This window comes from Strigops habroptila, chromosome Z (assembly GCF_004027225.2).
Source record: "Strigops habroptila isolate Jane chromosome Z, bStrHab1.2.pri, whole genome shotgun sequence".
NCBI classification, from domain to species: Eukaryota; Metazoa; Chordata; class Aves; order Psittaciformes; family Psittacidae; genus Strigops; species Strigops habroptila.
The window spans coordinates 4,643,903-4,658,746 of record NC_044302.2 but is presented as its reverse complement, the minus strand read 5'-3'; the positions used below and the strand labels follow the sequence as shown (position 1 = coordinate 4,658,746).

Below are 14,844 nucleotides of genomic sequence, written 5' to 3'. Positions count from 1 at the left end.
GGGAAGAAGGGGAATGCCCTACAGTATGCCCAAGGACTTGACCCCAGCTCAGCCCCGCTGCTAGAGCCAGGACCCCGCTTTGCCCTGGGGTCCAATGGAGCTGTGTCAGCCCTGGACCCGCCATGGGATTTCCCTGTGGGGAGCAGGAAATGCCTGACCTGGCAGCCGAAGGGAGACAGCTTTAATCCCTCACAGGAAAACCCCTTTACTGAGTTCCCCTTCCCTCACCCCTGGAGCCCCTCACCAAGGCATTGGGTCTGTCTCAGTGACAGAGAAGATGCCTGTGGGGCTGCGAGTTCTGCCTGAGAGCTGACTTCAGAGGAAAGCAAAGCAAACCCTTTTATATGCTCATCTGGCAGCACTCCTCCTCTTCTCCTGCTCCCCGCATGTGGTGTTACAGCCTTTGGGAGGATGGTCCTAATTTGCTGAGCCCCAATGACTATCTTCTTACTGCTGAGATCCCAAGCAACACCCCTCTGCTCCTTGCTCCTGCCTCTTTTTGGTAGTCCCCCCCCCCCCCTTCTTTTTTTCCCTTCTTTCCTTATTACTACAGGCCCGTTGCCAAACAGGATGATCCAGGGTTGTCCTTTTTGCCTGGAGAGCATAAATACCACTGGGGAGCTCTGTGAGACTGCAGTTGGTACGAGCTGCTGAGCTGAGACCTTGCACATCTCGCACCTCCTGAGGCTGATTTCATCCTTTTCCCCCCCTCCTCCTAGCTTAAATACTTCAGATACATAACTGATTTTCCAGGCTTGGAGGAGCTACAATTTCCTTGGGACTTGGAAGTAATCAGCAAGGTAAGTGTAAGCTTTGGTCTTTGCTTCTGAAATGTGATTTGGGGGTTATAATGGGGGTTTGTGCAAGAAATGTCTCTACTCAGAAAGCAGTTTTAGTAACTTCTCCAAAAAGTTGCCTGCATGGTGTAAAATAGCACAACACTGTATGAGCTCTCCTTATGTATGTTTTGCAGAGGTTACTGCAAGATTAATAAACACGAATCTTGAATGAATGGGAGGAGTTTGCAAGTACAGGAGTGGGTTTCTACACAAATAGAAAATATCTGAGGGATGCTGCAGCAGTCTCTAATAGCTGACTACCCATGGGCACACCTACCCTGCTGCAGGAAGCTTCTGTTTATTCAGCTCTGCTCTTAAGCCCTGTCTAAAAGGAATTTCACAGTGTCGCCACATGTTGTGTCTGTTACCAGTGGGTTTTCCATGTGGTTTTGCGTAGAAACTCACCCACTTCAGTTCTGTGGGAGCGAATTGTAATGGAAGATCCAGATGTTTTGGCCCATGGCCTTGAAGATGCTGAATCTGTAGTGTGTTCTGTGAAGCGTTATATCCTGCGTCAAGGGATTTGTCATTCTGCTTTTCTTTTGAAGCCAGTGCAGCTCTTCAAAGCTCGAGATGTGTGCTTCTTGGTTAAACAGATGACCTGGGGTTTAATGCCTTAAGTATGTTGTGGCTTTATTGCCGGATTTCTTTGCACAGGGTAGAAGCTGATTCCAAGTAAACTCAGGCTAAAAGCTGATCCCAGTCTGACTCCCCTCTGCTTCACCGGTTTAGATGCTTTGCTGGTATCCCGAGCTAACTTTTGCATTTTCCTGCCTTGTCAGCTTGTTCCATGTATAACTCTGCAGGTCCCAGGAGCCTTTAAATGCAAATGTCATCCATAACCAAGGAGGAGACACTCACTCGTATATTTTACGAGGGAGGCAGTTAAAGATCAATAACCGTGAAGAATAAGGTGAAGTGGGGACGTAATGAAGTGCAGAAGTCAGCCTGCATGTGGCTTTTTAGCAGGCAGAGCTGCATGCCAGGCTTCAGACGCTACCAACTCTTCTGTGCAGTGCAGACACCATCCGTTAGCTGGGGAAATAGCTTTCTAAATATAATCTTTTCCAAAGTCTATTTAACCGTTTAACCTGCTGTTTAACTTGCTCAGACCCAAAAAGAAGCCTCCCTTTTGTTCCCAGTTTGGACAGGCTTTACAGCACATCAAGGAGCCGGTTTCTGCTGACTCACTCGTTTCTGATCTCTCCCAGATGTTTACCTGGCACCAGCATCAAGGGCCTGATGTGTTTAAAGGGAGGTTGTGCTAATGCTCCTCCTGCACCCTTGAAAACAACAGCAGAGGCTCCCTCAGCTGACTGTCAGCTGATAATTCTCTCTGAATAATGTCAAATCCCAACATAATTTCCGTCTTCCCCAACGAATTTCCCATCTTCCTGATGTATCCCAGAGGCACAGCCCCAGATCCTTCAGGGCACTTGCCCCATTTTGACACGCGTCCAAGTGTTTTGTTGCACCTGGGCATGTGGATATTGAGAGTGGCAAATGAATGGATATCTGAAATCGATGATGTCCATCAATGTCAATCGATGAGAGCTTTCTGAAATGTGAACATCTTTCTGCTGCTTTCAATTAATCTGGCTCTTCGATCCCTGGTCCTCTCTAACCATCCTTCATTTGGGTGCTCAGCACTCCCCACCTCAAGCCAAAGAAGAGGAAGGGACCTGCACTTCCTAAGTGAAAAGAAGGTAGTGCCAAAGTGACCTAATTTTAGAGGGCTGCTAGTATCACAAATGGGATACAGGGAAGAATATCCTGAGCAATAATGCACCATCTGTTGCAAGGTTTTGGCTGGCTCATGGAACCAGACGCGTTGGCTTCATTGCGAAGCAGTGAGTGGGGCAGCTCCTCTGGGCTTTCAGATGTTACAGCTGACTTTTCTTCAAGCTGCCCTTTCTGTAAGTTCAGTGTTTGCCTTAAATGGGTGGTGGATACGGGCTCCTATTTAGCAAAGGGCACCCGGCCAAATAAAGGGGTACAACTGCAGCATGTATTAGCTGTCTGTTCCTGCCTGCTCTACCTACAGGGCAGGCTGCAGTTCAAACTGCTTGTGCTAAATGGCCGCATTGTAAACGGCTGTGGCAGAGCGTCTATTTTTAAACTCTTAGGGAAGTGCCTCAAAGTAGGAATTGTTCCCTGAATTTGGGTCAGACAGTCTACAAAAGCAACTGCTCGTTTTGCCTCCCTCTATCCCTATGTAGCTGGGTTAGAAAGCTGCTTGTGGGGGGAAGCGGGTGCCAACAAACAGGGCTGAGAAGAGGATGAGGTTAAAGCAATGTTTGTCCCGATGCCACCGAACGTCCTGTCTTTCAGGTGTGCCTGGAGCTGCGGACAAGGCGTGTGTGTTCAACTTGCTCTGCAGAGCAGGAGATAATGAGAAGCCGTTACCTAAAATGAGCAAATTACATTCCTGCATTGTTCTACCCAGGCAAAGGCTTTAATGCTCTTCCTGGAGAGAAACTGAGGGCAGCTGGTTTTCATCCGCGTTAATATACAGTACAAGAAGGCTCAAAGAGAGACTTTATCTCCTTTATGTTGACAGCCAACAAGTTTCAGGAGTTCTTACTGTTTTCAGAGTCTTTTTGAGTGTAAAGCACCTTGTGCTTGCTACTGTCATCCTGGGTCTGGGGAACAGGGGTTTGGGACTTCATGCTCGAGCGCAGCTTTTCCAGCTGGGAGCTGGAAGGCTTTTCCCTGCTTTGGATGGTTTCCAACTCATCCAGTTCTCAGTGTGTCTAAATCCTGTGTCACTGGGCTGAAACTTCTGGAATAATTCCTGCTAATCTGGGGTTTGTTCCTACATAGGAATGTTTTTTGTGTGTCTTGTAACAGTGGTGTCAAAAACAGATCCTCACCCCGTGTTGAGGACAGGGATGGGGAAGCTTTCTTCCAAAATTCTCTCTCTAAGGAGAGAGATGTTGTGCTTGCACCTTCTGTACGGATGTTGATTGTCCTGACAGATTGATTCTCCTTTAGCAGCTCTTAGATTCTAGCTAAGGAGCATTAGGCACTGCAGAGCAATGCAGCAGCACGTTTCCTTGCCTGAATAGCTCATGATCTAAATAAAACCAGCCAAGACACACAAGGCTCATTAGATGGAGAAGTCAGGGTGGGGAGAGAGGAAAGGAGGAAGAGTTTGGAAATGGCAGGTGGAGCGCTATGGAGCAAGGGAAGGGGATTAAATGAAGCCATTCAAACCTGGCAATGACCAAATCAAGACCATGTCTCCAAGCTCTCGGTGCTGACAGCCACAGAGTGTGCATGGGATCTTCTGGCTGGAGTTGGATGGGTGCTTTGGCTCCTCTCTTACTCTGCCATAATTCATATTGCTGGCCATGCTCCCACCTGCTGCGAAGCGATGCGTCAGCGAGAACACCCCAGTGCGTCAGCGGCCAGCAGGGATTTTGGTGCTCGATGTTACGGTGACATTTCACATAAACAGCCGCTTTCACAGGGTCTGGCAGCTGCACTACTGGAGTCTATTGGCAGAAATAGCTCTTGCTGATGTCTGACCCCTGCGATCAGGCTTGCTGGGAAGTTTAGTTTCCCTTTTATTCATGTTCATTCTCCACTTTAACAGCTATTTAGGCAAATAGATTTAAACACTTCCCCTTCCCACTTGGTGGAGGTGGGATTGTTCAGAGCTGCTGGCACTGCTGGCTGACACCTCCACTTTTGGTGTCTATGGTGGAGAAGGCATCCACTGTCATGCCTGGGTAATGCTTACTGGCAACACAATGTTAGTGGAGTTCCCTCGTGTAATAAACTGAGTTTCCATCACTTATAGTGTTGTTCAGGTCTTCCTGTCACTGGGGTGAACAGTAATTGCTTAGACTATAAGCACTACTCTTCCAAGCAAAAATATAGGTTGTGCGGCTTCACCGTTGGAGGTCATACACACCAAGAGTTTTTCTGTCACTAATCTGACTGCTTGTTTCTCCCCAAAATCCAGACCTGTGCTGAACCACAGAAGTTCCTGCGAGAAAACCTACCACCATCTCCATCTTCATAGAGGAGGAGACATGAATCCTGCTCTTCATTGGATCCTTCGTCTGGGATGCGTGCTGCTCCTGACAAAGGCAGCCAAATGCTTTATCCTGCCGAACTCAAGTCACCTGGAGAGCATTCTGAGTAAATATCAAGATGGAGAAATTAACTCGAGATCCAAGAGAGCCATTTTATTCTCAGACAGACAGGAGATACTGATGCTCCACAATAAGCTGAGAGGACAGGTGTACCCAGTGGCTTCTAATATGGAATACATGGTGAGTCTAGCTGCTGATACATAACTTTATTATAACACCTTTTTAAGCTTTATTCTAATTTTCCTTGCATGAGGTGTAGCAAATTTCCTCTAAAGTAAGTTTTTCTCAAGAGGTTTCCTAAAGTAGTTTCATTCCAGAGTGAACTATGCTTTAGATCATTGGACTGTTTTGGTTGGAAAGGACCACTAATGGGTCACTGAGTCCATCCGCTGCATAGTTTCAGGACTGGTTCCATTATTCATAAACTAGTGTCTGGCCCAGCCCTGGATGCATCTCCAGTGATGGCAATTCCACAGCCTGCCTCAGCAGGTTCTTCCATTACCTTAATGTCATAAAAGCATCAAATTTTCCCTAGTGTTTAACTCACGTTCTCCCTGTGAAAGCTTTCAGACTGTTGTGACTGGTCTTTCAGGACACCACAGTCTGCTCAGAGAAACTTCTGATGGTCTTTGGGTTGCCATCAGCTGCCACCCAATGCTGGAGGCAGCATCTCCCCTTCTGTCATAGACTGATCACCAGAGGTTATCACTGTGGTCCAAACATCCATGCTGCTGCTGGGAATTTGCTCAGGACCTTAGAGAAACAGGGCTTGAGGAATGTGGCTCCATCTGCAGAGAATGTCAGTCACTGGAAATAGCTGGAAAGACTTTGGGTGTTCATGGGTGGATGGGTCAGTGCTATTGGCTTTCTGTAGTTCAGGAAACCAAAATAAAAGTTTGCTTAGTGTATTCTCCCACTTCAGAGGGAGAACTTAAAAATGTGAGTATGAAATATGTCTTTACCATCAATAATCCAGATGAATAGGTTTTTTTCACCTGACACCAGGGACCCTACTTTGAGCTATTTTTGACATGCCATCAAAATATTGCGGGGCCAGAAAATGATGTAGGCAAATAAAATGATTTTGTGTGCCTTTTCCCAATGTGCAAATATAGTTATGACCGAAACTAGTCTGACTTCAACTGTGTTCTCCTGCTGACAGATTAAATGATTAATGATTTGTTAAGACCGTGTTTAAAAGGGTAAAAGTAAAGTACACTAAATGTGATATAAAATCGTTCGCCAGCTGCTCTGGAATAAGTGCTGCAAATGGAAAATCCTGCCTTTTGTGACTGTAGGGAAAAGGAAAGGAGAAGGGAGGGCAAAGGATGGTAAGGAAGGACATCCGTCCATCAGCTGATCCTCAAAAGCATTCACACCGCTGGTCTTCCATCCCACTGTTGTCAGAAATCACATGCCTTTCGAAGAACTGGTTCTTTGTTTCTGTCTTTCCCAGCTCTCATGTTAACCTGCAGGCAAGGTACTGCCAGAGAGGAGGTGACTGGATTAACTTCCAGCGAGTAAACACAAAGCATGAGAAAGCCAAATGTGTTTGGGTTGGCTTTGAGGATCGGAGAGGGCTGCCACTGAGGACTGTCCAACTGCTGTTTACGCTTGCAGCATGGTTGCACTTTCATATTTGCCTTTGCTCAGTGTGCTTTTCTAGTGGTTTTTATGGGCGATTGAGGGTAAATGAAAGGGCCTTATATGCTGTGAAGAAAGAAGCTGAGTATGAGATGGTGCTACTTGGAAAGGCTACAATCAGCCTTTCATGTATTCGTGTTTACCCAATATTACTTGAAAATGCTGTGTGTATTCTGAATGTGAATTTCACTTTAATCCTTTGTTCTGCATAGGACATTTCTCATTTGGACTCGTTTAAGAGGCTGGTCTGTCTTTAATACCATAGATATGCTTTTCTCTTTTCCTTTGGTGCCGGTGTGGAGCGTCACAGGCGACGTGCAGTGCTAATTTGTGGATAAGTTGGTAGAACTTGTTCTTCCCATCCACCTCCAAATACTGCCTTGTGAAAGTCCTTTCACACAGCTCCATATCTGACATATTTAAGTGATTCAAAATGACAAGGGGAGCTAATGTATTCCATGAAAGGAACATATTGATCTACTACAGGATGAACTTTAGTTGGTGGAGGCTGTTAATAAGAAAGCAATAGCAGTGATTTCCATGACTTCTCTGGAGATCAAAAGAATTATAAACATATGAGATAAAGGTAAAGAAGAGTGAAGAAATGAAGAAACAAAGTTTTGCTGCTCGGTTTGTATAATTAATAGATAACTAGCATGGGTATTCAGTGTTAATGGAAAATGAGTGAGCAGTGTACATCTTGCTGATGAAACTGATCAAATACAGAATTACCTTAACCCCTCTAACAGCTTTCTGATCGACATTTCCACTATGTGCTGGACTTTCTAACAGCAGTCCCAGCAGTGGATCAGTGCCAGGACCAAAACAAACTCCTTGTTAATGAGCATGGAGTAAAAAGAACATAATAGTTCCTAAGACATCTTGACCTTTTAAGATGGCTTAGCCAGATGGCTTTCAGCAGTGATGAAAGGCAGAAACCTTGCAGAGGCCCCAAGGACATCTGGATAAAACAAAATTGTTCTCATTACAGATTGCTGGAAGGAAAATAGTTTGTTTTCATGTATAAGGTATGCATCCTTCCTCTAAAGTGTAGGGTGGTGACTTTCCTTGTCAGAATGGGATAGTATTTCTGTGTGGGTTTGCAAAGCATATCCAAGCTTCTGCCGGTACATGTCAGTCCTGACTCTCATGCCACTTTTGAAAGTAAATTGCTAGTATTGCAAGAAGTCTAAGGTGAGGAGAAAAATGAGTGAGTAACCTGATCGCTACAATTCAGGTGTTTGAGGCTGGGTTTACTAACTAGATGGGTTGAGTATGTAGACTCCTTGTGGAATATACTCTTATTAAATCTGAACCTACAAACTGTAGTATAGCGTGTGTATGCCATGCATATATTTTACATATACAGTGTATACTGTACTTCGAAAGGCCATTACAAATTTGCAGAAGTAAAAAGAGCCAATGTGCTAAATCACTTGGTTTCACACATACACAAAGGCTCTCAATCTCTGCTTGAGAAGGAAACTGAGCATAGATGTACACTACCTTTCTGGCTTCACTAGTCTTCCTAGACACTGCTTTGAATATTGGCATAAAGTGTTCTTGAAAGCATAGCTGGGAAAGTCTGAAATATCTTTTTTGTTGTTGTTGTTTTTTTATATGCTTATTGCTCTAAAATAATTCCAGCCTCCTGACCGCATTCACGTCTGAGAAGCAAGAGGCAAATAACTGCTCTGATTTAAATGGGATGTCTTTGTAATCTGATGCCTGCAGAAATGAGCTTCTGTACTCATCAAGCTCAAAGCCATTCAACGACATAGCTCATTCCCAATTACCTGTTGAGTATCTTTTGTCCGAGTTCATTTAGTTTACCCATAGGCACCAAAGGAAGATGTAACGCATATGTTCGCATTAATTTCCATTTAATCGCCTATTGCTTAGAACGTCTCTGCATTAAATTAGGAGATTTGGAACATCTCCACATTTGAGGCTGCAGGGAATAGGGCTCTGCTAGAAAGTCTCAAGTACTAGCAGCGCATACATCTTGGGAGAGTTTCTGTGGCTTATGTGCTGGATGGGAAGGCGGATTGTGGCTGGTCATTGCCTAGTGCAGAAAGTGGGAGACCACAAAAAGCTGTGTGTCTAGGCACAACTGCAATAGTCTGCTTGAACAGAGGTTTGGAAACGTGTATGTGGTGGGTAAGATCCTGTACACCTTCAAGGAGTTGGAGGGCTGAGATGGAAAATGGTTTTATTCCTTCTATCAGAGGTGTGTCCATGTGGGGTTTTCAGACTGACATGAATTTGCTTGGCCACTGGTCAGCTCAAAGCCAAGCTGATGAGCTCAGAGCAGTTCTGGGATGGTGTTGGAATTTGGGTTGCCGAGCATGGCTAATGATAAGCTGTTCTCAGAGGTCTGGGCTGTTAGCTCAGTTAGATGAGCTCATCTTTGCCTTACGAAGATAGTGTAGACACACCAAGTTCCAGGAGACACTGCGTTTTCCTGTCATCTTAGCCAGAGATGTGCAATCCCTCCCCATCCTAGTTATAACTGCCTGAGACTGTGTTCAGATACTTACTCAGAATGAGCTCTTGATATTCTTTTCTTTAATGTGTTTGAGAGCCTAAATGCCCTCCAGTCCTCCAAATGAGCTCTGACAGACCTTTTGATATGTTTGAGATCAGAAGTTGCTTTTCTTCTGGAGAAGATGGGACTTGGAAAGACCAGCTGGTTGTGATGGTATAAGTCCAAAGAGGACATAATCTCGTGCTGGCACATGAGTGGGCTGGAGGCACGTTACGAGACCTCTCTTCTTTTTCGTTTTATTTGTAGGAATGTGCGGTAATATTTTAATCGTAACAAATTATCCTCTAAGGATTGTTCTGAATAGAGCAGCTGTCAGTAATTACACAATGAATCCAGGGCACTGTCTACTGGATCCAGCAAGTCTGGCCTTTAAAACAAACATAATTCTGGGCACTGGAGCCAGTGAAGCTTGCTTTCGTATTTGCCTTTGTATCATGTTTGAGCTCTCGTTTGGCTTACAGCTGAGTGATACTCAGTAAGGACTGTTCTCACACCAGTGTCCTTCCCTCAGTGGGAACATAAAGAGGATCCATCACTGCTAACCTGATGCCTGTTTCAGTGAGGGTGATGTTAGCTTAAAAGCTCTGGGGATTTGCCACCTCTGTTAGAATTGCCTGGATCCATTGGTGGACTCAGCAGTTATTCTGGAAGCATAGGTGGAACGGGACACCCCTTGATTAAGAAGTTGGATCAAAAATATCCAGCTGTGTTGGTAGTGGAGGGCAGGAGCACATCCACTGTTGGAGTTTGCCTTGATGGCAAAGCCTGGAAATGTCCTGATAGTAAGGGAAATGGATGGAAAATGGTGGTGAACTACATCATAGCACTGACTGCATGTTAGAATTCTTGCCTATCTCAGAAATAGGTGCCATGAGGAAGTCCTGGGATCTCCATCCTAGATGGTGGGTTCTGTTTTGTTTTCTTTTTTAAGTAGATTTAAAAAACAGCTGTCAATAATATATTGTATTTTAGGGTAGATAGTCTAGGTGGGTTCTTCCAGGTGTGTTTTCTGCTGATCTATGCAAAGCATCTCCTAAGAAGCATGGCATCAAACAGGAAAAATAATAAACCTCTTAGTGCCCTGCATTTCCATGGCAAGGGGACACCCTGAGAAAAACTTGCTTTTAGTTTAGGTCACATCACTGAAATGTGCTGGCTTCACACGGACAGGCCAGACACTAGGGGTGAGCTGTAATCTAGTCTTTCTCTACTAACTGTTGTTGGTCGAGTCTCCTGATCTAATAAACTTGAGATGATGAATTAACATATTCTTTTCTTTCCCCACACCCTGAAGACTTGGGATGATGAACTGGAAAGATCAGCCCACGCTTGGGCTCAGCAGTGCATCTGGGACCATGGGCCTAGTGCCCTCATCAGGTCAATTGGACAGAACTTGGCGGTCCACTGGGGCAGGTAAGAGTTGGGATGCTACAAGCTCATTGCAAAGAGCAATTTAAGGATCCTCCTTTAACTCAGTTGGAAAGGTTTGCCTTGTTGATGCTTAGTAGAGCAATGGGGAGTCAGGAGAAAAGCTGAGGATCATTAATTGCTATTGCTTTGGACAAATGGCTATGGCAGTAACATCTGCAGCCACCATCAGCAAACCAACACTGATGTGGGTTACTCTGTTTATCTCTGGGAATGCAGCTGTAATGTGCTTAACGTGACTCTTACTTCTTAAGAAGAACAGCCATGTAAGTCGTAACCCTTGCTCCTATATCTGCTGTTTCAGTCCTCAGGGTGGAGGGGGGGTCTGGCACCATGCTGACAACCTGCTCAAAGCTGAAATTTCTTAGGAACGATGTCTGGACTCAGCTGCTAGTTCAGAACTTAATTATGTCTTGTTTTATTTCCTATAAGTATCTATCCAGCTCTAATTTCTCTTATCTGAAAACACTTTGGAGGTTTTTATATTTTTATTTTTTTCTTTTTTTTTTTTTTTTAAACTTCCAGTGGAAGGTTTTTAACCTGGAGTTGTTAAACTAGCTAGGAAAGCTCATATTACAGCTTCCAAGTGGATTTGGCTCTCCAGCTAATGATGAAATTTGTTTATTGTGAAGCCCCTATTGTTAAGCCTGCTATAGGTTAATCCTGCTTTGTACAGCAAACAGTTTTGTACGTGCTCAGGAGCCCTGATGGGTGGAAATGCAGTTATGTTTGTTGTAAATCAGGTAGAACTTGGTTGAAAGCAATGGAAATTTGCTGGTGTGAAATTAGCCCAATACAAAAATTGGGCCCTTTTTTGTTGGCTGAATTAAGTAATGATTGGAAAGTAGAGTGGTTAATCCATTGAAACAGAGTCAAAGATCGTGCTGTCCTTGGCTCTCCTACAAGCGTTCAAGATGGCCATGGGTTACTGATGGAGGTAGATCCAATCTTGCTCCCTTTGCAGTCAACTGAGAGGAAAAAGAAATCAGATTTATCTCAGTTTTTTCAGGAACGGGCCATAACTTGATTGCCTCAATTTCCTCTCCTGTAAATAGGATTCGGAAAGTATTCACTTAATGACATCATGAGATGAATGTTTTTAAAATACTTCTAATGAATGATTTTTAATGAAGAGTTGGCTGAAAGAACAAGCTCCACTTGGTAATGATATCATTTGTATTTCTGGCTGCTTGCTCCATGTGAGCTGTTGAAAGCAATAAAAAGACGTGGGTTTGAAGCGCTGCTCTGCTTTGACACAGAGTCAGCAGATCACTCTGCTCACTGTATACACAAAACCCGTATGAGTTTCTATAGGTAGTTTTAACACCGTTTGTGTTACTCCAAACAGCACAAGTAGCATCAGTGCTGTTAGAGGCTGTAGTATGTAGTGTGTAGTTTGACCAAAGTATACTCAGCGTGTGCTGGGGCTTGGTGTAGAAGCAAATTGCTGCAAGAAAAGGTGGGATATGTGTGTAGTGCACCAACTCTTGGTGTACTGCGAGTGAAAAGCCCACTCGCTTTCAGAGGTCTTTCAGTATTAACTGCCAGCCTACTTCCAGATTTAGCAAATTGCCCGGTGGTAAAATAGGTACACGCTGGCTTTTGGTTTAAGATGTTTGGCAAACCTTTACTTCTGTTTACTTTCAAAATACAACTTTCCGCCAAACTAGAAGTTTTTTGTAGTTGTGTGGAAGAGTGAGGAGGACATTTCAGGTCACTTGAAGAGCATGTCAAACCTATAAATAATACAGAAAGTCAGGCCAGGCTGTGAATCTGAGGGAAAAAAATCAGCTTTAACATTTTTCAATGAGATATTTTTTTTTTCCTGTTCATTAGACCATGTTACTGGGTTCTTTAAGTAGCTTCTCAATGAATGGAATTTGCCTTAACTTTAATATAAAAATTAGCTAATTGTATAAAAAAAAATATGGGCTTACAACATGGCTACATGTATCTTTTGAAAACTTGAACCAGAACTTCATGATTTGAACTGTTTTTGCTCCTCCAGGTACAGGTCTCCAGCTTTCCATGTCCAGTCTTGGTATGATGAAGTTAAAGATTACACATACCCTTACCCTCACGAGTGCAACCCGTGGTGCCCAGACAAATGTACTGGTGCTATGTGCACGCATTACACCCAGGTAAAGGACACAAATGGCTCTTGTATCTCTACTCTGCATCCTCCCCAAGTCCCAGGTGTAATATGTGCCCACAGTGGGATAGTTCCCTTATCTCCTATAACTGCGTTGCACTTGCAGATAGTCTGGGCCACGACGAACAAGATTGGCTGTGCTGTGAATGTCTGCAAGCAGATGAATGTCTGGGGAGAAATATGGGAGAACGCCGTCTACCTGGTCTGCAACTACTCGCCGAAGTAAGGCAGATGAGCTGGGCCCTCTCCAGCTTTCCTAAAACTGGCAGGTTGCTTAACTAGCCCAGGATCTGGGGAAGAGATTTCAGGCAGTCTAGACTGGTGGTTGTGGCTTTAAATTTTCTCTTTAAACGGCAGCACAGAGCTGGTTCAAGACTTCCGAGCATTGCCTGGAAAACTGAATGAGGGGCTGGGGCCAGGCTGGAGCTTTGATGTTCCTGCCATGGGAAGGAGGAGCAGGAGATGGCCAGGATGGAGCTGGTGTGCGCTGCCAAGCGAGGCTTGCTCTCTCTGCTGCTGGAGGCTGGGAGGGGATGGGGTGGTGATTAACACTGCTCTAGCAGCAGCCTCTGTAGCCAGCCAGGTAGGTTCCTGTATCATAACACATTTTTCCACTTCCCCTGCAAAATTCCTGGTTTAAACACACCACTGCTCTGTGCAAAGCCACCCCTGCAGTAGCCACTGGTGGAAGCTGGGGCCCACTGCAAGGAGCTGCAATGAGTTAAATCCCAGATCCAATGAGCTCCCTGTAGCTTAAAAGAAAAAAAAAAAAAAAAAGAGTAGGAAAAAAGTGAAATAACTTCATCAGTCAGGATTTAGCTAGCTCAGTGATTTGGTTAGATTTCAAAATGAAAATCACAATTCCTGACTACTGTGTCCAGGAGAAGTGTCCTACCTGGCAATGGCAATTAATATTTTCTGCTTTAATGGCTCATAGGAGAAACATTCCCACTCCAAGTCCTTGGCAATTTAAAAAATGAAATAGGGAAATCACTACATACAAGTGGAATGGTTTGGAGACCATCCAACTTCTAGAGATAATAATGAAGAGAAAAAAGATGTGCGGGTATGGAGATAGCAGCTCATAGTGTGATCCAGGCAGAGCTCTCTGCATGGGTCTCCCCATGTCAGGTACTGAGAGCATTATTCTTCTGGTTTGGTGGGATTTAACAACCTGCATCTCATAAGGGATCACACCATCTCCCATGGATCTCCTGCAGCAGGCTGGGCTATTTGCACACCATCCATTTAGGGATGCTGGATGGAAAAATACTCTATTTCTGCAGCTTCCTCTTGATCTTTTCTCCCTGGCGTTATTGAGCATTGTCCTCATCTAGCTTTATATGTGGAGACAGCTGAAAGAGCAATAACCCAAGGGTTCATAGCCAGGGACTGAACTCCGGCTCCTTCATCTTTCTCAGCCCCTAAAGTCTGCAGTACAGAGCACCAAAAAGGGATTCTGTTTCTGGGTAGTTTCTTGAGGAAAATTCAGTAACCCCTTGATATACCTCTGTTTACATAAGATCACAGTATTTATATTGGAGTTTAATGTAAAAGTGATATTGCACACAATTTATTTAAGTAACCTCTAAAAATGTCGTCTCGGAGGTGAAATGAGGAGGAACATTTTTCTTACAGGGCTTTCTTGGGCTGGTTGTTTAACTTTTGCTTAGTTGCTCTGGGCCAGGATGATGTTACTGTACCCTCAGAGGGAAAACTGGAGACTTGAGGATGGCCGGTTTGGGTGAGGAGAGAGTGCAAAGTGCTCCTCTGTTTCCCAGATGATCTGGTGTGAGGATCCATGTATTTTTAGTGGTTTTCTCTTCGAAATGGTTTCACATAGAAAATAAAGCAGCTTTTAAACAGTACGAGCTGTGCTCCAGCCTGTCCTATGAAGCTGCCTGGGGGTGTTACAGAAAATAGTGGGGGACTTGTGGCTCTGATGAACAAGAGAAGACAAGTGTCATGCAAATGGAAAGCAGCAGGCAGGCTGCTCCAGCATGGCTGAGCTATTGCTGGAGAACAACAGGCAATGAGGGATGAGAAGAATGGGGACAGGCTGCCTTTTCACCATTTACAGTCCCCTAACCAAGGATGAGCACAGGAGAAACATCCATTTTCCCCACTCCT

The 14,844-nt window shown here is 44.5% G+C and overlaps 1 protein-coding gene across 1 annotated transcript in view; it reads left to right on the top strand.

The window, feature by feature from the left end:
- Window positions 1-536: 536 nt before the first annotated feature.
- Window positions 537-14,844, top strand: part of CRISPLD2 (cysteine rich secretory protein LCCL domain containing 2) — a 29,084-nt gene continuing 14,776 nt past the window's right edge. Inside the window, exons 1-5 of the mRNA XM_030471263.1 lie at window positions 537-800; window positions 4,810-5,122; window positions 10,429-10,547; window positions 12,571-12,703; window positions 12,821-12,936. Coding sequence (XP_030327123.1) covers window positions 4,880-5,122; window positions 10,429-10,547; window positions 12,571-12,703; window positions 12,821-12,936 — 611 coding nt within the window. The 5' untranslated portion in view covers window positions 537-800; window positions 4,810-4,879. The remainder of the gene's footprint in view (window positions 801-4,809; window positions 5,123-10,428; window positions 10,548-12,570; window positions 12,704-12,820; window positions 12,937-14,844) is intronic.